General features: G+C 49.3%; 1 protein-coding gene across 1 annotated transcript in view; it reads left to right on the top strand.

Moving 5' to 3' along the window:
* Positions 1–22854, top strand: part of LOC124139768 — a 34844-nt gene extending 11990 nt beyond the window's left edge. Inside the window, exons 9-17 of the mRNA XM_046507087.2 lie at positions 34–113; positions 367–540; positions 3551–3694; positions 4133–4243; positions 7875–7994; positions 10557–10703; positions 11826–11949; positions 12468–12542; positions 22709–22854. Of these exons, the coding sequence (XP_046363043.2) occupies positions 34–113; positions 367–540; positions 3551–3694; positions 4133–4243; positions 7875–7994; positions 10557–10703; positions 11826–11949; positions 12468–12542; positions 22709–22807 (1074 nt within the window). The 3' untranslated portion in view covers positions 22808–22854. The remainder of the gene's footprint in view (positions 1–33; positions 114–366; positions 541–3550; positions 3695–4132; positions 4244–7874; positions 7995–10556; positions 10704–11825; positions 11950–12467; positions 12543–22708) is intronic.
* Positions 22855–23074: the final 220 nt, after the last annotated feature.

Here is a 23074-nt window from a genome sequence, read left to right as displayed (position 1 = left end):
CCTGTGGGTAACATACTTGTGATTCTTCCACAGACTCCTCTGTCACGCGAGAGCCTTCGAGAGCTGATGAAAGCCTATACCGGGACTGAGAGGGATAGTCGACTTACACAAGTGTAGGTACATCCCAACCTTACTTTTAACTGAACACCTAGAAACACATCAATGTGCTGTTCCCCAGATTTGAAGGATCCTTATCCCTTTTGACAAAATATTGAAAAAAAGGAAACATTGGAAGCATGATTACTTGTATGATTAATTGATTACAGGTTGAAAAGTATTGCACGGAATATACTTTTAAGAAATTTTTAAAATCTATATGTCAAATAAAACGGAAACTATTGTTGGCAATGACATTATTTGTTTCAGACGGTTTTCCCGCAACTATAACCGCCGTATGTCCATGGACACAAGTATGTCGGGAGACACCTCTTCCTTGAGCCAGGAGGGTGGACGATCATCCATCGTATCGCAGACACCTACGTCACGGCGTCGTAGTCGAGTGGGGTCCATTTTTGGACCACTACCAACACCATCTTCAAGGTACAGAGACACCTGTTCAATAGTTGGATGTGATGTTGTGTGAGGAGTGACTGCAGGGTCATGTGATGTGTGTGGAGTGACTGCAGGGTCATGTGATGTGTGTGGAGTGACTGCAGGGTCATGTGATGTGTGTGGAGTGACTGCAGGGTCATGTGATGTGTGTGGAGTGACTGCAGAGTCATGTGATGTGTGTGGAGTGACTGCAGGGTCATGTGATGTGTTTGGAGTGACTGCAGGGTCATGTGATGTGTGTGGAGTGACTGCAGAGTCATGTGATGTGTGTGGAGTGACTGCAGGGTCATGTGATGTGTGTGGAGTGACTGCAGGGTCATGTGATGTGTGTGGAGTGACTGCAGGATCATGTGATGTGTGTGGAGTGACTGCAGGGTCATGTGATGTGTGTGGAGTGACTGCACAGTCATGTGATGTGTGTGGAGTGACTGCAGAGTCATGTGATGTGTGTGGAGTGACTGCAGAGTCATGTGATGTGTGTGGAGTGACTGCAGAGTCATGTGATGTGTGTGGAGTGACTGCAGGGTCATGTGATGTGTGTGGAGTGACTGCAGAGTCATGTGATGTGTGTGGAGTGACTGCAGAGTCATGTGATGTGTGTGGAGTGACTGCAGAGTCATGTGATGGACCATAGATTTTGTTCCCCTGCAAGTGTTTTACGTCTTGGTATAAATTTGCAAGGCGAAAATGTTCTCTCACCATAACCATAACCCTGATATATAAATATGCAAGTTGATATCTTCAACTGACTGGACCTGGAACACGAGGAACTGATCGTGTAGACACCAACACATCATATTTTACATGAAACTGGATTAAGTCAGCAAGTACAAGATACTATGGGTTTAAGAAATCATAATGGGCAAGTATATCCTTTTGATATTTGCAAAGTGTGCAATTAGTGATTCTTGAGGCTCATTGGTCAGTTAAACAAAGATCAATTTTCATTGGACAACAGGACTGTTTTTCTCTCATTCCATTCATTCACAAATCAACGCCATGCATTCAAATGTTTCACATGCTACAATCTCACCGATTCGAGATTTTTAAGACAAGGAACATTGTTTCATATCAACAGCATGATTTCACATTATTATTTTTCCATTTGTTTCACATGATTTTCGTTATACAGTAGAAACCAAAACTATGTCTGCGTTGTTTGTAAACAAACATGGCTGACCATTTGACACCTGTCAAAGTAAATGACCTCATTAAAGCGGACGGAGATCTGACTGACATGAAGAGTTATTGGTATATATTCGTATTCAAACTCAGAACACTTTTAATGTTTTCGTTGCATATGGCCAGATTGAAGTTCCAAGATTCATAGTGTTGTCAGAGTGTTTTTAGTGTTTTAGTGCACTAAGATCAACACCACCAAGTCCATGTTTGCGTCTGTTTTTAGAAGACTTGCTGTTTGGTGATTTTTTCGACCACCCGAATCCAAAAAAACAGACTTAGTACAAACTGCCAATGAAAATGAAAACACAATGTAAAAGACTAAACTGACAAGTTGACTTGAACTTAGTTCACAAATTTTTACAGGTAAGAAAAACGCAAAAATTAAGACTACTCTCACTTTCAACGATGGCATCAGAATAAAAACGAACTCTTTTTGCAACAACTTTTAGACTTTCCAAAAAAAAATAAAAAAGATCCATTATTTCGTAGAATTTTGTAACATTGTGTGAAGAAATGAGAACGTTGTGACACTTTTTTATACAATGTATATGTTTTTGTAACCGTGAATGTCAGGACAGTGTGGCACTGAGCGGTATGCAAGCTGACCAACGTCCATGGCAGGGACCATGACGGTTAAATGACACAGGAAAGCTGGAACTAAACATCATTTATAATTGACGGTTCAGAATTCGCAATGTCTACTTTGAAGGAGATCAAGGGTAGCACAGAGTTTACTTTAGCAACATGATTACTAACATCTGCTCGCAAAATCAATGCACTTTGCTGAACTCGGAGAGGGTTAGAAATCAAAACAAAATAATTAAAATACAAGGGAAAGGAAACTTACCCCAGGGAGCTGATCCTGTATCTGATATTGAACTAAATGAACTCTGTGAATGTGGACAGCTTGGCACTAAGTTTCCTGATACCTAATGAATCACATCAAAATATCAACAAACTTCTGTCATCTACTAGACTGTGTTCACTCCAAAAGCGTGTTTGACAAGTCCTCCTAAAATCCCACGTGCACATACTTCCCATCAGCATGATCAGTCACACTTGTCTTAAATCACACACAATGTTCATTAAACTTGTTGTCCAGATTAAACGCCTTCTTTTGTCATTCTTGGTTTCGGCTGTCTCATATCTGGGTCAAGTTGGGTCACTGTGACAGCAATCATACTTTTCAAAGTTTACCTACTTTTCGTAATTTTTCTCTAACAAACATGACTTCTATGCATTCCATCAATGTTGTTGTTAAAGGTTTTGGCATTTATTTCGAATGACATGAAAAAGTTGACAGGTTTTCCGTGTTTCCTCTTTCTGTTTCCGTCTGTCATTGACGAGATCTTGTCAAAACAGGCCTTGATTAAAAAACCTGATGAACCTTTTTGGAAACTTGTCTTCTTTATCAATGCTAGAGAGTGTATGCTGTGTAAATCAGACAGAAATGTAACTTTAATAATGTTATCTTTATAGTTTTTTAAACAAAACTATTTTTTCACCTGTTACAACGGGTTCACTGAGTAATGCGATTGGAGTGAGTGGACAGTGTTTTTTCACATGCAGATTGATACAAAACAGCTGATTCTTGACCGGTAAAAAAAAATTTCCCCTTGAAATATATGTCTTTAATATAATTATGGGTAAGAAATAGACATAATTTCCCTAATCACTCCTACCAAGTGGGTTATTCTATAAAGATGTAACCTTATGCCCAGTCACACCAAGAAATCTACCCAATGTTAGAGGTATCCTTTGATCCAATCGAAATGTTGTTTTCCCTACAATAATGTTGGACCTGTGTGTAATCTAGACGCAAGACTCGGATTTCGGAGCATGACTATTGTCGGGTTGAGACCTGGGACGACCTGATCAGCTTGGATGAAAAGACGGGCAATGGTGGCACTCCAGCAGCCATGACACCGAACATAATCCTGAGGACTCTGAAATGGTCACGGTATGAAAAAAGCAGTTCCAATGTACCACCTTCTTCACAGGCAGTCATTTATACAGTTATAATATAACATGACTATCATTCGCAAAAACAGTCACCTAATAATGATACTGAGTGTATTCTGAATTATTTGGAAAATGGGCACGAATGAAAAATACTTAGTCTGAGATTGGTCACTCCGCAATATGACAGGCCTTCACTGGAGGAGGGTCAGTTTTCAGTACAGGTCATAATGAAGTTGACCAGAGGATGTATGCATAAAGGTTTTAGAGTGCCATGGTGTTTTGAGGAACCCACTCCACATGTAAACCATAACATCCTAACTGTCACGGTAAGCTGTTGTTTGTATCAGTGACTGAGTTGGGCATGTGCTGGACACTTGTGTGAAGCAGTGACTTTCTGAGTTGGGTATGGGTGAATAGTTACAGAAGTTTTCTGCAGGAAAACAAGCTTTGTGCAAGGTGACAGTGTCGATGATCGGGAAGCAAAGAGACAACCCATCTGGCAGCAGGTGGCACTGGAGAAGACCACTGGTATCTTTACCAAGAGCAAGTAAGTCCCAGAGACCACCACTGTCTTTTAATATATTAAGTTTTATATACTGAAGTTGTGTACTGTGGTGAGGGTTGGTTGAGGTGTGGGATACTGCAGGCTGACCATACAAGTATCCCAGGTATCCAAACATGGCAGTCTGACAGTGACACCTTTGGGTTAAATGTAAAATATTAAAAGTTAGTCAAGACTTGACCCTCAGATAGCTACAAGGCATCTATGAGTCGTTCTTCCCCAAACGGCTGAGTCATTATCCATAGGTCAAGCTTTGTGAAACTGTCTATGTATTGTGGTGGCCTGTGAGACTGATGTATGTATTATGGTGGCCTGTGAGACTGATGTATGTATTGTGGTGGCCTGTGAGACTGATGTATGTATTGTGGGGGCCTGTGAGACTGATGTGTGTATTGTGGAGGCCTGTGAGACTGATGTATGTATTGTGGAGGCCTGTGATGCTGATGTATGTATTGTGGAGGCCTGTGAGACTGATGTGTGTATTGTGGTGGCCTGTGAGACTGATGTGTGTATTGTGGAGGCCTGTGATGCTGATGTTGTGTATTGTGGTGGCCTGTGAGACTGATGTGTGTATTGTGGTGGCCTGTGAGACTGATGTGTGTATTGTGGAGGCCTGTGATGCTGATGTATGTATTGTGGTGGCCTGTGAGACTGATGTGTGTATTGTGGTGGCCTGTGAGACTGATGTGTGTATTGTGGAGGCCTGTGATGCTGATGTGTGTATTGTGGTGGCCTGTGAGACTGATGTGTGTATTGTGGTGGCCTGTGAGACTGATGTATGTATTGTGGTGGCCTGTGATGCTGATGTGTGTATTGTGGAGGCCTGTGATGCTGATGTATGTATTGTGGTGGCCTGTGAGACTGATGTGTGTATTGTGGTGGCCTGTGAGACTGATGTATGTATTGTGGTGGCCTGTGATGCTGATGTGTGTATTGTGGAGGCCTGTGATGCTGATGTATGTATTGTGGAGGCCTGTGAGACTGATGTGTGTATTGTGGAGGCCTGTGAGACTGATGTATGTATTGTGGTGGCCTGTGAGACTGATGTGTGTATTGTGGAGGCCTGTGATGCTGATGTATGTATTGTGGTGGCCTGTGATGCTGATGTATGTATTGTGGTGGCCTGTGAGACTGATGTATGTATTGTGGTGGCCTGTGAGACTGATGTATGTATTGTGGAGGCCTGTGATGCTGATGTATGTATTGTGGTGGCCTGTGAGACTGATGTGTGTATTGTGGAGGCCTGTGAGACTGATGTGTGTATTGTGGTGGCCTGTGAGACTGATGTGTGTATTGTGGTGGCCTGTGAGACTGATGTGTGTATTGTGGAGGCCTGTGAGACTGATGTGTGTATTGTGGTGGCCTGTGAGACTGATGTGTGTATTGTGGAGGCCTGTGAGACTGATGTGTGTATTGTGGTGGCCTGTGAGACTGATGTGTGTATTGTGGAGGCCTGTGAGACTGATGTGTGTATTGTGGTGGCCTGTGAGACTGATGTGTGTATTGTGGTGGCCTGTGAGACTGATGTGTGTATTGTGGAGGCCTGTGAGACTGATGTATGTATTGTGGAGGCCTGTGATGCTGATGCTATGTATTGTGGTGGCCTGTGAGACTGATGTGTGTATTGTGGTGGCCTGTGAGACTGATGTATGTATTGTGGTGGCCTGTGAGACTGATGTGTGTATTGTGGAGGCCTGTGAGACTGATGTATGTATTGTGGAGGCCTGTGATGCTGATGTATGTATTGTGGTGGCCTGTGAGACTGATGTGTGTATTGTGGTGGCCTGTATAATGATGTATGTATTGTGGTGGCCTGTGAGACTGATGTATGTATTGTGGAGGCCTGTGATGCTGATGTATGTATTGTGGTGGCCTGTGAGACTGATGTATGTATTGTGGATGCCTGTGATGTTGATGTGTGTATTGTGGTGGCCTGTGAGACTGATGTATGTATTGTGGAGGCCTGTGATGCTGATGTATGTATTGTGGTGGCCTGTGAGACTGATGTGTGTATTGTGGTGGCCTGTATAATGATGTATGTATTGTGGTGGCCTGTGAGACTGATGTATGTATTGTGGAGGCCTGTGATGCTGATGTATGTATTGTGGTGGCCTGTGAGACTGATGTGTGTATTGTGGTGGCCTGTGAGACTGATGTGTGTATTGTGGTGGCCTGTGAGACTGATGTGTGTATTATGGTGGCCTGTGAGACTGATGTGTGTATTGTGGAGGCCTGTGATGCTGATGTATGTATTGTGGTGGCCTGTGATACTGATGTGTGTATTGTGGTGGCCTGTGAGACTGATGTGTGTATTGTGGAGGCCTGTGAGACTGATGTGTGTATTGTGGTGGCCTGTGAGACTGATGTGTGTATTGTGGTGGCCTGTGAGACTGATGTGTGTATTGTGGAGGCCTGTGAGACTGATGTGTGTATTGTGGTGGCCTGTGAGACTGATGTGTGTATTGTGGAGGCCTGTGAGACTGATGTGTGTATTGTGGTGGCCTGTGAGACTGATGTGTGTATTGTGGAGGCCTGTGAGACTGATGTGTGTATTGTGGTGGCCTGTGAGACTGATGTGTGTATTGTGGTGGCCTGTGAGACTGATGTGTGTATTGTGGAGGCCTGTGAGACTGATGTATGTATTGTGGAGGCCTGTGATGCTGATGCTATGTATTGTGGTGGCCTGTGAGACTGATGTGTGTATTGTGGTGGCCTGTGAGACTGATGTATGTATTGTGGTGGCCTGTGAGACTGATGTGTGTATTGTGGAGGCCTGTGAGACTGATGTATGTATTGTGGAGGCCTGTGATGCTGATGTATGTATTGTGGTGGCCTGTGAGACTGATGTGTGTATTGTGGTGGCCTGTATAATGATGTATGTATTGTGGTGGCCTGTGAGACTGATGTATGTATTGTGGAGGCCTGTGATGCTGATGTATGTATTGTGGTGGCCTGTGAGACTGATGTATGTATTGTGGATGCCTGTGATGTTGATGTGTGTATTGTGGTGGCCTGTGAGACTGATGTATGTATTGTGGAGGCCTGTGATGCTGATGTATGTATTGTGGTGGCCTGTGAGACTGATGTGTGTATTGTGGTGGCCTGTATAATGATGTATGTATTGTGGTGGCCTGTGAGACTGATGTATGTATTGTGGAGGCCTGTGATGCTGATGTATGTATTGTGGTGGCCTGTGAGACTGATGTATGTATTGTGGATGCCTGTGATGCTGATGTATGTATTGTGGAGGCCTGTGATGCTGATGTTATGTATTGTGGTGGCATGTGAGACTGATGTGTGTATTGTGGTGGCCTGTGAGACTGATGTGTGTATTGTGGTGGCCTGTGAGACTGATGTGTGTATTGTGGTGGCCTGTGAGACTGATGTATGTATTGTGGTGGCCTGTGAGACTGATGTATGTATTGTGGTTGCCTGTGAGACTGATGTGTGTATTGTGGTGGCCTGTGAGACTGATGTGTGTATTGTGGTGGCCTGTGATGCTGATGTGTGTATTGTGGTGGCCTGTGAGACTGATGCATGTATTGTGGTGGCCTGTGAGACTGATGTATGTATTGTGGTGGCCTGTGAGACTGATGCTGTTTATTGTGCTGGCCAGGAGGAAACAGAGCAAGCTGGAGGACAATGCCTTGATGGTAGAGAGGGTGAAACACAACATGGCCAAGCTGAAGCACAACCTGCAGATTGAGGTGGATGCTGACCTGCAGAGGCTGGAGAGGTACACACTGTAACACCATGACCATGAGGATGGGTGTGTGGGATGTAGTGTCCAGACGGGTCAGTGGTGGGATGGGTGTGTGGGATGTAGTGTCCTTATGGGTCAGTGGTGGGATTTGTGTGTGGGATGTAGTGTCCTGACGGGTCAGTAGTGGGATTTGTGTGTGGGATGTATTGTCCTCATGGGTCAGTGGTGGGATGGGTGTGTGGGATGTAGTGTCCTGATGGGTCAGTGGTGGGATGGGTGTGTGGGATGTAGGGTCCTCATGGGTCAGTGGTGGGATGGGTGTGTGGGATGTAGTGTCCTGATGGGTGTGTGGTGGGATGTAGTGTCCTGATGGGTGTGTGGTGGGATGTAGTGTCCTGATGGGTCAGTGGTGGGATGGGTGTGTGGGATGTAGTGTCCTGATGGGTCAGTGGTGGGATGGGTGTGTGGGATGTAGTGTCCTGATGGGTGTGTGGGATGTAGGGTCCTGATGGGTCAGTGGTGTGATGGGTGTACGGGATGTAGTGTCCTGATGGGTCAATGGTGGGATGTAGTGTCCTGATGGGTCAGTGGTGGGATGGGTGCGTGGGATGTAGTGTCCTGATGGGTCAGTGGTGGGATGGGTGTGTGGGATGTAGGGTCCTGATGGGTCAGTGGTGGGATGGGTGTGTGGGATGTAGTGTCCTGATGGTTGTGTGGGATGTAGGGTCCTGATGGGTCAGTGGTGTGATGGGTGTACGGGATGTAGTGTCCTGATGGGTCAATGGTGGGATGTAGTGTCCTGATGGGTCAGTGGTGGGATGGGTGCGTGGGATGTAGTGTCCTGATGGGTCAGTGGTGGGATGGGTGTGTGGGATGTAGTGTCCTGATGGGTGTGTGGTGGGATGTAGTGTCCTGATCGGTCAGTGGTGGGATGGGTGTGTGGGATGTAGGGTCCTGATGGGTCAGTGGTGGGATGGGTGTGTGGGATGTAGTGTCCTGATGGGTGTGTGGGATGTAGGGTCCTGATGGGTCAGTGGTGTGATGGGTGTGTGGGATGTAGTGTCCTGATGGGTCAGTGGTGGGATGTAGTGTCCTGATAGGTCAGTGGTGGGATGGGTGTGTGGGATGTAGTGTCCTGATGGGTGTGTGGGATGTAGGGTCCTGATGGGTCAGTGGTGTGATGGGTGTGTGGGATGTAGTGTCCTGATGGGTCAGTGGTGGGATGTAGTGTCCTGATAGGTCAGTGGTGGGATGGGTGTGTGGGATGTAGTGTCCTGATGGGTCAGTGAGGGGATGGGTGTGTGGGATGTAGTGTCCTGATGGGTCAGTGGTGGGATGGGTGTGTGGGATGTAGTGTCCTGATGGGTCAGTGGTGGGACGAGTCAGTAGTAAGTCTTGGTAGTACAGTGGGACGGGTGGGTTGTTGTGAAATGTATTGTTAAGATGAGTCAGTAGTAAGGCTTGGTAGTCTAGTGGTTGGGTGAAACTTATTGTTAAGAAAAGTCAGTAAAAAGGCTTGGTAGTCTGGTGGCTGGGTGAAACGTATCGTCAAGACGAGTCGGTAGTAAGGTTTGGTAGTCCCGTAGGTGTGTGAAATGTATTTTTAATTCAAGTCAGTGGTGAGGCTTGGAAGCTTGGTTGGTGTGAAATGTTCCAATTATCAAGGTGACTCAGTGGTGGGTTTTGAAAGTTATGTAGTGACAAGATGAGACAGTGGTGAGGCTTAATCGGACATGAAAGGACATAAGACATAAGACAAGACATTATTTGGAGCTCAATGAGGGATGGATTGATTGGACATGGTCATGGCATGAAACTTTGGCTTTGATTGTTGGACTGATGTTTGGACATGACACATGGCTCGAAACTTTGACACAGTGCTTCTGTTTTTAGTGAAACAATGTAGAGAGTGAGGCAGAGTAAGAATCAGGAAGTATGGTGTTCAGACATGGGGAAGCAGACAGATGGGACCAAATGTGTGTATAGACTAGGGCTGCAACGAATACACTACGAGGCAAATACGATTTGTATCACAAATATAGGGTAATGAATACGAATATTAATTCACGAATACAATAACAAGTCAGCAGCTGATGTATCATTTGTTATATTCAGTGAAGCAATAACAACATAACCTATTTGACATGTTTTGTTAGTTATTAAGATATTATACATTTATATACTGCACTTATCCAGGTACTAGTATCTGCTCAAATGTGACAATGACAAGTTACCACAATACTGTCAATGTAAATAGTATAAGAGTGTTGTCTTTTGAAGAAATCTATGCATATAATGTTCTTATTGGTATTTTTATGTAAATGCACATGCTTGCATATTCATAAAGATTCGATTCTAGTGGCCACAAATAACGAATTCAATTCATGAATGGATACGGTTTGACTCACCGAATACACGAGTGAATCGTAACAGCCCTAGTATAGACACTGACCAAACTCCTCAGTACTGAGTGTAGGATGGATATCTGGTCACGATGGTGTTCTACATGTATGCCCTGACTCTGAATCAACTCTCACAGCACAATCTGTATTGCCCCTCAGCTCAGATGAGGCTTGTATCATTTTTCCCCTGCAGGACAAAGATGGTGATATTCAGATTCAAGATGCAGTGTTTTGGTGACCTGCAGCCGAGCTCTCTGTTAGAGAATCACTGTGAGCACATGCAAGATGCTGTAGAACTGATCTGTGCCAACCCTGATGTGGAAATCCAGCCGTCAAAGTGGTAAGTGTGTATATCTATAATGCCAACCCTGGTGTGGAGGTCTCACATTCTGAGTGGTAAGTGTATATCTCTAATGCCAACACTGGTGTAGAGGTCCCACATCCTGAGTGGTAAGTGTGTATATCTATAATGCCAACACTGGTGTGAAGGTCACACATTCTGAGTGGTAAGTGTGTATATCTATAATGCCAACACTGGTGTGGAGGTCCCACATTCTGAGTGGTAAGTGTGTATATCTATAATGCCAACCCTGGTGTGGAGGTCCCACATTCTGAGTGGTAAGTGTGTATATCTATAATGCCAACACTGGTGTGGAGGTCCCACATTCTGAGTGGTAAGTGTGTATATCTATAATGCCAACACTGGTGTGGAGGTCACACATTCTGAGTGGTAAGTGTGTATATCTATAATGCCAACACTGGTGTGGAGGTCCCACATTCTGAGTGGTAAGTGTGTATATCTATAATGCCAACACTGGTGTGGAGGTCCAGCATCCTGAGTGGTAAGTGTGTATATCTATAATGCCAACCCTGGTATGGAGGTCCTACATTCTGAGTGGTAAGTGTGTATATCTATAATGCCAACCCTGGTGTGGAGGCCCAGCATTCTGAGTGGTAAGTGTATATCTATAATGCCAACCCTGCTGTGGAGGTCCAGCATTGTGAGTGGTAAGTGTGTATATCTATAATGCCAACACTGGTGTGGAGGTCCAGCATTGTGAGTGGTAAGTGTGTATATCTATAATGCCAACCCTGGTGTGGAGGTCCCACATTCTGAGTGGTAAGTGTGTATATCTATAATGCCAACCCTGGTGTGGAGGTCCAGCATTCTGAGTGGTAAGTGTGTATATCTATAATGCCAACCCTATTCAGCCTTTGAAATTTATGCTTAGTCACTTACAGCTTTATTAATTGTTGTGAGATTATTTAAAAATACAATGATGGTAGTTTTCAATGCTCAGTGCTTCAATTTAGCCACAGATTGGCACAGAAATATAAACATAGTCAACATTTCTGTCTTGTTCAAGCAGCACTATTTACAAACTTGAGGACTAGTGAAATATGGTTTCTGCTAGTCCTGAGGCTGCAGATGGATTTACTGTAGCTCTCCTCGTCGGTGCAGGTACGATGAGCTAAGAGAGAGAACCCACATGAAGATAGCGTCCAATGATCCAGATATCGATGAAGCCTTGTCAAAGATCGGCCGATTCTCTCAGTTTGGAGTGAAGAGTATCCTGTATTCAAAAGTAATTACAATATGGGAACCCCTCAATATAGCCACATGCTGTCATGTTTGTTGAATTATGTATACTTATGCCCATGAGTTTATTTGGTGAATGAATGTAGTAGTTTCTTAATGTGAAGTTTCATCAGGGATCTTTGTCAGTCATCCGTCTACACTTTCCACTTCAAATCACTGCTGTGTACATTATCATAGTCCAACGACTTCTCCTTCGCTTACAGAAGAGTTATGTTTTCATAGTATTAAAAGATCACTTTTGATATAGCCTTCATGAGCCAAAACTTGAAAAAGGCAGCAAACATTAGCTTTGATATGGCCTTTGTGGCACACCATTAGGTATGTAGAATTCAAGTTATTGATAGATGTTCGTAATATTTTTTTCTGTATGTTGGGTACATCTAAGCACCCCAAATCGCCGTGCAGTTGCATAATTGGGCATGCCAGAAACATATGGTCATGGGTTTCATTCCCGGCCATGGTTTCTGTCAATGTCACCCCAGTACATTAAGCTATACTTTTCAGGCCAAGCTGTGTCTCCTAGTCATGTCACTGCCTGCATATCAAGTCTGCACAATCTCCATGCAAGCAGCATTGAAGGTGAGTGTTGTCTAGATTCCCTTAGCTTTTCTGTGGTAGGTTCTGCAAGAGTTAATGTCCACCTGGACATCAGACGGGATCACACTGCAGGAAGTGGACATCAGAAGGGATCACACTGCAGGAGGTGGACATCAGAAGGGATCACACTGCAGGAGGTGGACATCAGACGGGATCACACTGCAGGAGGTGGACATCAGACGGGATCACACTGCAGGAGGTGGACATCAGAAGGGATCACACTGCAGGAGGTGGACATCAGAAGTGATCACACTGTAGGAGGTGGACATCAGACGGGATCACACTGCAGGAGGTGGACATCAGACGGGATCACACTGCAGGAGGTGGACATCAGACGGGATCACACTGCAAGAGGTTGACATCAGACGGGATCACACTGCTAAGAAGTGGACATCAGACAGGATCACACTGCAGGAGTTGGACATCAGACAGGATCACACTGCAGGAGGTGGACATCAGACGGGATCACACTGCAGGAAATTGACATCAGACGGGATCACACTGCAGGAGGTGGACATCAGACGGGATCACACTGCAGGAAATTGACATCAGACGGGATCACACTGCAGGAGGTGGACATCAGACGGGATCACACTGCAGGAGGTGGACATCAGACGGGATCACACTGCAGGAGGTGGACATCAGACGGGATCACACTGCAGGAGGTGGACATCAGACGGGATCACACTGCAGGAGGTGGACATCAGACGGGATCACACTGCAGGAGGTGGACATCAGACGGGATCACACTGCAGGAGGTGGACATCAGACGGGATCACACTGCAGGAGGTGGACATCAGAAGGGATCACACTGCAGGAGGTGGACATCAGACGGGATCACACTGCAGGAGGTGGACATCAGACGGGATCACACTGCAGGAGGTGGACATCAGACGGGATCACACTGCAGGAGGTGGACATCAGACGGGATCACACTGCAGGAGGTGGACATCAGACGGGATCACACTGCAGGAGGTGGACATCAGACGGGATCACACTGCAGGAGGTGGACATCAGAAGGGATCACACTGCAGGAGGTGGACATCAGACGGGATCACACTGCAGGAGGTGGACATCAGACGGGATCACACTGCAAGAGATTGACATCAGACGGGATCACACTGCTAAGAAGTGGACATCAGACGGGATCACACTGCAGGAGTTGGACATCAGACGGGATCACACTGCAGGATGTGGACATCAGACGGGATCACACTGCAGGAAATTGACATCAGACGGGATCACACTGCAGGAGGTGGACATCAGACGGGATCACACTGCAGGAGGTGGACATCAGAAGTGATCACACTGTAGGAGGTGGACATCAGACGGGATCACACTGCAGGAGGTGGACATCAGACGGGATCACACTGCAGGAGGTGGACATCAGACGGGATCACACTGCAGGAGGTGGACATCAGACGGGATCACACTGCAGGAGGTGGACATCAGACGGGATCACACTGCAGGAGGTGGACATCAGACGGGATCACACTGCAGGAGGTGGACATCAGACGGGATCACACTGCAGGAGGTGGACATCAGACGGGATCACACTGCAGGAGGTGGACATCAGACGGGATCACACTGCAGGAGGTGGACATCAGACGGGATCACACTCCAGGAGGTGGACATCAGACGGGATCACACTGCAGGAAGTGGACATCAGACCGGATCACACTGCAGGAGGTGGACATCAGACGGGATCACACTGCAGGTGGTGGACATCAGACGGGATCACACTGCAGGAGGTGGACATCAGACGGGATCAGACTGCGGGAAGTGGACATCAGACGGGATCACACTGCTGGAGGTGGACATCAGACGAGATCACACTGCAGGAGGTGGACATCAGACGGGATCACACTGCAGGAGGTGGACATCAGACGGGATCACACTGCAGGAGGTGGACATCAGACGGGATCACACTGCAGGAGGTGGACATCAGACGGGATCACACTGCAGGAGGTGGACATCAGACGGGATCACACTGCAGGAGGTGGACATCAGACGGGATCACACTGCAGGAGGTGGACATCAGACGGGATCACACTGCAGGAGGTGGACATCAGACGGGATCACACTGCAGGAGGTGGACATCAGAAGGGATCACACTGCAGGAGGTGGACATCAGACGGGATCACACTGCAGGAGGTGGACATCAGACGGGATCACACTGCAGGAGGTGGACATCAGAAGTGATCACACTGCAGGAGGTGGACATCAGACGGGATCACACTGCAGGAGGTGGACATCAGACGGGATCACACTGCAGGAGGTGGACATCAGACGGGATCACACTGCAGGAGGTGGACATCAGACGGGATCACACTGCAGGAGGTGGACATCAGACGGGATCACACTGCAGGAGGTGGACATCAGACGGAATCACACTGCAGGAGGTGGACATCAGACGGGATCACACTGCAGGAGGTGGACATCAGACGGGATCACACTGCAGGAGGTGGACATCAGACGGGATCACACTGCAGGAGGTGGACATCAGACGGGATCACACTGCAGGAGGTGGACATCAGACGGGATCACACTGCAGGAGGTGGACATCAGACGGGATCACACTGCAGGAGGTGGACATCAGACGGGATCACACTGCAAGAGGTTGACATCAGACGGGATCACACTGCTAAGAAGTGGACATCAGACGGGATCACACTGCAGGAGTTGGACATCAGATGGGATCACACTGCAGGAGGTGGACATCAGACGGGATCACACTGCAGGAAATTGACATCAGACGGGATCACACTGCAGGAGGTGGACATCAGACGGGATCACACTGCAGGAGGTGGACATCAGAAGTGATCACACTGTAGGAGGTGGACATCAGACGGGATCACACTGCAGGAGGTGGACATCAGACGGGATCACACTGCAGGAGGTGGACATCAGACGGGATCACACTGCAGGAGGTGGACATCAGACGGGATCACACTGCAGGAGGTGGACATCAGACGGGATCACACTGCAGGAGGTGGACATCAGACGGGATCACACTGCAAGAGGTTGACATCAGACGGGATCACACTGCTAAGAAGTGGACATCAGACGGGATCACACTGCAGGAGTTGGACATCAGACGGGATCACACTGCAGGAGGTGGACATCAGACGGGATCACACTGCAGGAAATTGACATCAGACGGGATCACACTGCAGGAGGTGGACATCAGACGGGATCACACTGCAGGAGGTGGACATCAGACGGGATCACACTGCAGGAGGTGGACATCAGACGGGATCACACTGCAGGAGGTGGACATCAGACGGGATCACACTGCAGGAGGTGGACATCAGACGGGATCACACTGCAGGAAGTTGACATCAGACGGGATCACACTGCAGGAAGTGGACATCAGACGGGATCACACTGCAGGAGTTGGACATCAGACGGGATCACACTGCAGGAGGTGGACATCAGACGGGATCACACTGCAGGAGGTTGACATCAGACGGGATCACACTGCAGGAAATTGACATCAGACGGGATCACACTGCAGGAGGTGGACATCAGACGGGATGACACTGCAGGAGGTGGACATCAGACGGGATCACACTGCAGGAGATGGACATCAGACGGGATCGCACTGCAGGAGGTGGACATCAGACGGGATCAGACTGCGGGAAGTGGACATCAGACGGGATCACACTGCTGGAGGTGGACATCAGACGAGATCACACTGCAGGAGGTGGACATCAGACGGGATCACACTGCAGGAGGTGGACATCAGACGGGATCACACTGCAGGAGGTGGACATCAGACGGGATCACACTGCAGGAGGTGGACATCAGACGGGATCACACTGCAGGAGGTGGACATCAGACGGGATCACACTGCAGGAGGTGGACATCAGACGGGATCACACTGCAGGAGGTGGACATCAGACGGGATCACACTGCAGGAGGTGGACATCAGACGGGATCACACTGCAGGAGGTGGACATCAGAAGGGATCACACTGCAGGAGGTGGACATCAGACGGGATCACACTGCAGGAGGTGGACATCAGACGGGATCACACTGCAGGAGGTGGACATCAGAAGTGATCACACTGCAGGAGGTGGACATCAGACGGGATCACACTGCAGGAGGTGGACATCAGACGGGATCACACTGCAGGAGGTGGACATCAGACGGGATCACACTGCAGGAGGTGGACATCAGACGGGATCACACTGCAGGAGGTGGACATCAGACGGGATCACACTGCAGGAGGTGGACATCAGACGGAATCACACTGCAGGAGGTGGACATCAGACGGGATCACACTGCAGGAGGTGGACATCAGACGGGATCACACTGCAGGAGGTGGACATCAGACGGGATCACACTGCAGGAGGTGGACATCAGACGGGATCACACTGCAGGAGGTGGACATCAGAAGGGATCACACTGCAGGAGGTGGACATCAGACGGGATCACACTGCAGGAGGTGGACATCAGACGGGATCACACTGCAAGAGGTTGACATCAGACGGGATCACACTGCTAAGAAGTGGACATCAGACGGGATCACACTGCAGGAGTTGGACATCAGATGGGATCACACTGCAGGAGGTGGACATCAGACGGGATCACACTGCAGGAAATTGACATCAGACGGGATCACACTGCAGGAGGTGGACATCAGACGGGATCACACTGCAGGAGGTGGACATCAGAAGTGATCACACTGTAGGAGGTGGACATCAGACGGGATCACACTGCAGGAGGTGGACATCAGACGGGATCACACTGCAGGAGGTGGACATCAGACGGGATCACACTGCAGGAGGTGGACATCAGACGGGATCACACTGCAGGAGGTGGACATCAGACGGGATCACACTGCAGGAGGTGGACATCAGACGGGATCACACTGCAAGAGGTTGACATCAGATGGGATCACACTGCTAAGAAGTGGACATCAGACGGGATCACACTGCAGGAGTTGGACATCAGACGGGATCACACTGCAGGAGGTGGACATCAGACGGGATCACACTGCTAAGAAGTGGACATCAGACGGGATCACACTGCAGGAGGTGGACATCAGAAGGGATCACACTGCAGGAGGTGGACATCAGACGGGATCACACTGCAGGAGGTGGACATCAGACGGGATCACACTGCAAGAGGTTGACATCAGACGGGATCACACTGCTAAGAAGTGGACATCAGACGGGATCACACTGCAGGAGTTGGACATCAGATGGGATCACACTGCAGGAGGTGGACATCAGACGGGATCACACTGCAGGAAATTGACATCAGACGGGATCACACTGCAGGAGGTGGACATCAGACGGGATCACACTGCAGGAGGTGGACATCAGAAGTGATCACACTGTAGGAGGTGGACATCAGACGGGATCACACTGCAGGAGGTGGACATCAGACGGGATCACACTGCAGGAGGTGGACATCAGACGGGATCACACTGCAGGAGGTGGACATCAGACGGGATCACACTGCAGGAGGTGGACATCAGACGGGATCACACTGCAGGAGGTGGACATCAGACGGGATCACACTGCAGGAGGTGGACATCAGACGGGATCACACTGCAAGAGGTTGACATCAGACGGGATCACACTGCTAAGAAGTGGACATCAGACGGGATCACACTGCAGGAGTTGGACATCAGACGGGATCACACTGCAGGAGGTGGACATCAGACGGGATCACACTGCTAAGAAGTGGACATCAGACGGGATCACACTGCAGGAGTTGGACATCAGAAGTGATCACACTGTAGGAGGTGGACATCAGACGGGATCACACTGCAGGAGGTGGACATCAGACGGGATCACACTGCAGGAGGTGGACATCAGACGGGATCACACTGCAGGAGGTGGACATCAGACGGGATCACACTGCAGGAGGTGGACATCAGACGGGATCACACTGCAGGAGGTGGACATCAGACGGGATCACACTGCAAGAGGTTGACATCAGACGGGATCACACTGCTAAGAAGTGGACATCAGACGGGATCACACTGCAGGAGTTGGACATCAGACGGGATCACACTGCAGGAGGTGGACATCAGACGGGATCACACTGCAGGAAATTGACATCAGACGGGATCACACTGCAGGAGGTGGACATCAGACGGGATCACACTGCAGGAGGTGGACATCAGACGGGATCACACTGCAGGAGGTGGACATCAGACGGGATCACACTGCAGGAGGTGGACATCAGACGGGATCACACTGCAGGAGGTGGACATCAGACGGGATCACACTGCAGGAAGTTGACATCAGACGGGATCACACTGCAGGAAGTGGACATCAGACGGGATCACACTGTAGGAGTTGGACATCAGACGGGATCACACTGCAGGAGGTGGACATCAGACGGGATCACACTGCAGGAGGTTGACATCAGACGGGATCACACTGCAGGAAATTGACATCAGACGGGATCACACTGCAGGAGGTGGACATCAGACGGGATGACACTGCAGTAGGTGGACATCAGACGGGATCACACTGCAGGAGATGGACATCAGACGGGATCACACTGCAGGAGGTGGACATCAGACGGGATCAGACTGCGGGAAGTGGACATCAGACGGGATCACACTGCTGGAGGTGGACATCAGACGAGATCACACTGCAGGAGGTGGACATCAGACGGGATCACACTGCAGGAGGTGGACATCAGACGGGATCACACTGCAGGAGGTGGACATCAGACGGGATCACACTGCAGGAGGTGGACATCAGACGGGATCACACTGCAGGAGGTGGACATCAGACGGGATCACACTGCAGGAGGTGGACATCAGACGGGATCACACTGCAGGAGGTGGACATCAGACGGGATCACACTGCAGGAGGTGGACATCAGACGGGATCACACTGCAGGAGGTGGACATCAGAAGGGATCACACTGCAGGAGGTGGACATCAGACGGGATCACACTGCAGGAGGTGGACATCAGACGGGATCACACTGCAGGAGGTGGACATCAGAAGTGATCACACTGCAGGAGGTGGACATCAGACGGGATCACACTGCAGGAGGTGGACATCAGACGGGATCACACTGCAGGAGGTGGACATCAGACGGGATCACACTGCAGGAGGTGGACATCAGACGGGATCACACTGCAGGAGGTGGACATCAGACGGAATCACACTGCAGGAGGTGGACATCAGACGGGATCACACTGCAGGAGGTGGACATCAGACGGGATCACACTGCAGGAGGTGGACATCAGACGGGATCACACTGCAGGAGGTGGACATCAGACGGGATCACACTGCAGGAGGTGGACATCAGAAGGGATCACACTGCAGGAGGTGGACATCAGACGGGATCACACTGCAGGAGGTGGACATCAGACGGGATCACACTGCAAGAGGTTGACATCAGACGGGATCACACTGCTAAGAAGTGGACATCAGACGGGATCACACTGCAGGAGTTGGACATCAGATGGGATCACACTGCAGGAGGTGGACATCAGACGGGATCACACTGCAGGAAATTGACATCAGACGGGATCACACTGCAGGAGGTGGACATCAGACGGGATCACACTGCAGGAGGTGGACATCAGAAGTGATCACACTGTAGGAGGTGGACATCAGACGGGATCACACTGCAGGAGGTGGACATCAGACGGGATCACACTGCAGGAGGTGGACATCAGACGGGATCACACTGCAGGAGGTGGACATCAGACGGGATCACACTGCAGGAGGTGGACATCAGACGGGATCACACTGCAGGAGGTGGACATCAGACGGGATCACACTGCAAGAGGTTGACATCAGACGGGATCACACTGCTAAGAAGTGGACATCAGACGGGATCACACTGCAGGAGTTGGACATCAGATGGGATCACACTGCAGGAGGTGGACATCAGACGGGATCACACTGCAGGAAATTGACATCAGACGGGATCACACTGCAGGAGGTGGACATCAGACGGGATCACACTGCAGGAGGTGGACATCAGAAGTGATCACACTGTAGGAGGTGGACATCAGACGGGATCACACTGCAGGAGGTGGACATCAGACGGGATCACACTGCAGGAGGTGGACATCAGACGGGATCACACTGCAGGAGGTGGACATCAGACGGGATCACACTGCAGGAGGTGGACATCAGACGGGATCACACTGCAGGAGGTGGACATCAGACGGGATCACACTGCAAGAGGTTGACATCAGACGGGATCACACTGCTAAGAAGTGGACATCAGACGGGATCACACTGCAGGAGTTGGACATCAGACGGGATCACACTGCAGGAGGTGGACATCAGACGGGATCACACTGCAGGAAATTGACATCAGACGGGATCACACTGCAGGAGGTGGACATCAGACGGGATCACACTGCAGGAGGTGGACATCAGACGGGATCACACTGCAGGAGGTGGACATCAGACGGGATCACACTGCAGGAGGTGGACATCAGACGGGATCACACTGCAGGAGGTGGACATCAGACGGGATCACACTGCAGGAAGTTGACATCAGACGGGATCACACTGCAGGAAGTGGACATCAGACGGGATCACACTGTAGGAGTTGGACATCAGACGGGATCACACTGCAGGAGGTGGACATCAGACGGGATCACACTGCAGGAGGTTGACATCAGACGGGATCACACTGCAGGAAATTGACATCAGACAGGATCACACTGCAGGAGGTGGACATCAGACGGGATGACACTGCAGTAGGTGGACATCAGACGGGATCACACTGCAGGAGATGGACATCAGATGGGATCACACTGCAGGAGGTGGACATCAGACGGGATCACACTGCAGGAGGTGGACATCAGACGGGATCACACTGCAGGAAGTGGACATCAGACGGGATCACACTGCAGGAAGTGGACATCAGACGGGATCACACTGCAGGAGTTGGACATCAGACGGGATCACACTGCAGGAGGTGGACATCAGACGGGATCACACTGCAGGAAGTTGACATCAGACGGGATCACACTGCAGGAGGTGGACATCAGACGGGATCACACTGCAGGAGGTGGACATCAGACGGGATCACACTGCAGGAGGTGGACATCAGACGGGATCACACTGCAGGAGGTGGACATCAGACGGGATCACACTGCAGGAGGTGGACATCAGACGAGATCACACTGCAGGAGGTGGACATCAGACGGGATCACACTGCAGGAGGTGGACATCAGACGGGATCACACTGCAGGAAGTGGACATCAGACGGGATCACACTGCAGGAGGTGGACATCAGACGGGATCACACTGCAGGAGGTGGACATCAGACTGGATCACACTGCAGGAGGTGGACATCAGACGGAATCACTGCAGGAGGTGGACATCAGACGGGATCACACTGCAGGAGGTGGGCATCAGACGGGATCACACTGCAGGAGGTGGACATCAGACGGGATCACACTGCAGGAGGTGGACATCAGACGGGATCTCACTGCAGGAGTTGGACATCATACGGGATCACACTGCAGGAGGTGGGCATCAGACGGGATCACACTGCAGGAGGTGGACATCAGACGGGATCACACTGCAGGAGGTGGACATCAGACGGGATCACACTGCAGGAGTTGGACATCACACGGGATCACACTGCAGGAGTTGGACATCAGACGGGATCACACTGCAGGAGGTGGACATCAGACGGGATCACACTGCAGGAGGTGGACATCAGACTGGATCACACTGCAGGAGGTGGACATCAGACGGAATCACACTGCAGGAGGTGGACATCAGACGGGATCACACTGCAGGAGGTGGACATCAGACGGAATCACACTGCAGGAGGTGGACATCAGATGGGATCACACTGCAGGAGGTGGGCATCAGACGGGATCACACTGCAGGAGGTGGACATCAGACAGGATCACACTGCAGGAATTGGACATCATACGGGATCACACTGCAGGAGTTGGACATCAGACAGTATCACACTTAAGGAGGTGGACATCAGATGAGATCACACTGCAGGATCACACGGATTGGTGCTGTTAGTATTTGAGTCATTGTTGGTGTTGCAGAGAACCTAATTTTTCTGTTTCATATGTCTGGGAGATAGTGCTGGTAGTGCAGATGCAATAATTACTGATTTGGGGATTGAAATTGTCCTGTTGTGTTGCTGCTAAAGCTATTGCTGGTGTTGCAGTTTGTCATGGAGAAGATCCTGGTGGGCCAGGAAGAGGTTCTCCAGCACTGGCTGCATCAGCGACGACTGCCCTGGGTGCTGGTCCGGAAGTCACTGTAGTCTCTTCAATAAAAAGAGGAATTACATCCTGCTGCTGTTATGTGTTACCCTTGTGTTTATTGTCTTGTTTTAAGTTGGATTCATCACACAAGAACACCATCTTCCCAAGGCATGGGAGTTAATTGACAACAACAGTCCAGTTTCCATCCTTTCCGAACTAAGATGGAATTTCGATGCTCGACCATTGATAAGAGAGGTGGAATCTGAATGGTCAATAGGAGGGACATAGAAGAGACCTAACTCGTAATAGCCACTGGTGGCGTTACA

The sequence above is a fragment of the Haliotis rufescens genome, unplaced genomic scaffold (assembly GCF_023055435.1).
Source record: "Haliotis rufescens isolate VD_foot unplaced genomic scaffold, xgHalRufe1.0.p SCAF_1, whole genome shotgun sequence".
NCBI classification, from domain to species: Eukaryota; Metazoa; Mollusca; class Gastropoda; order Lepetellida; family Haliotidae; genus Haliotis; species Haliotis rufescens.
This window is presented reverse-complemented; position numbering and strand designations above follow the sequence as displayed.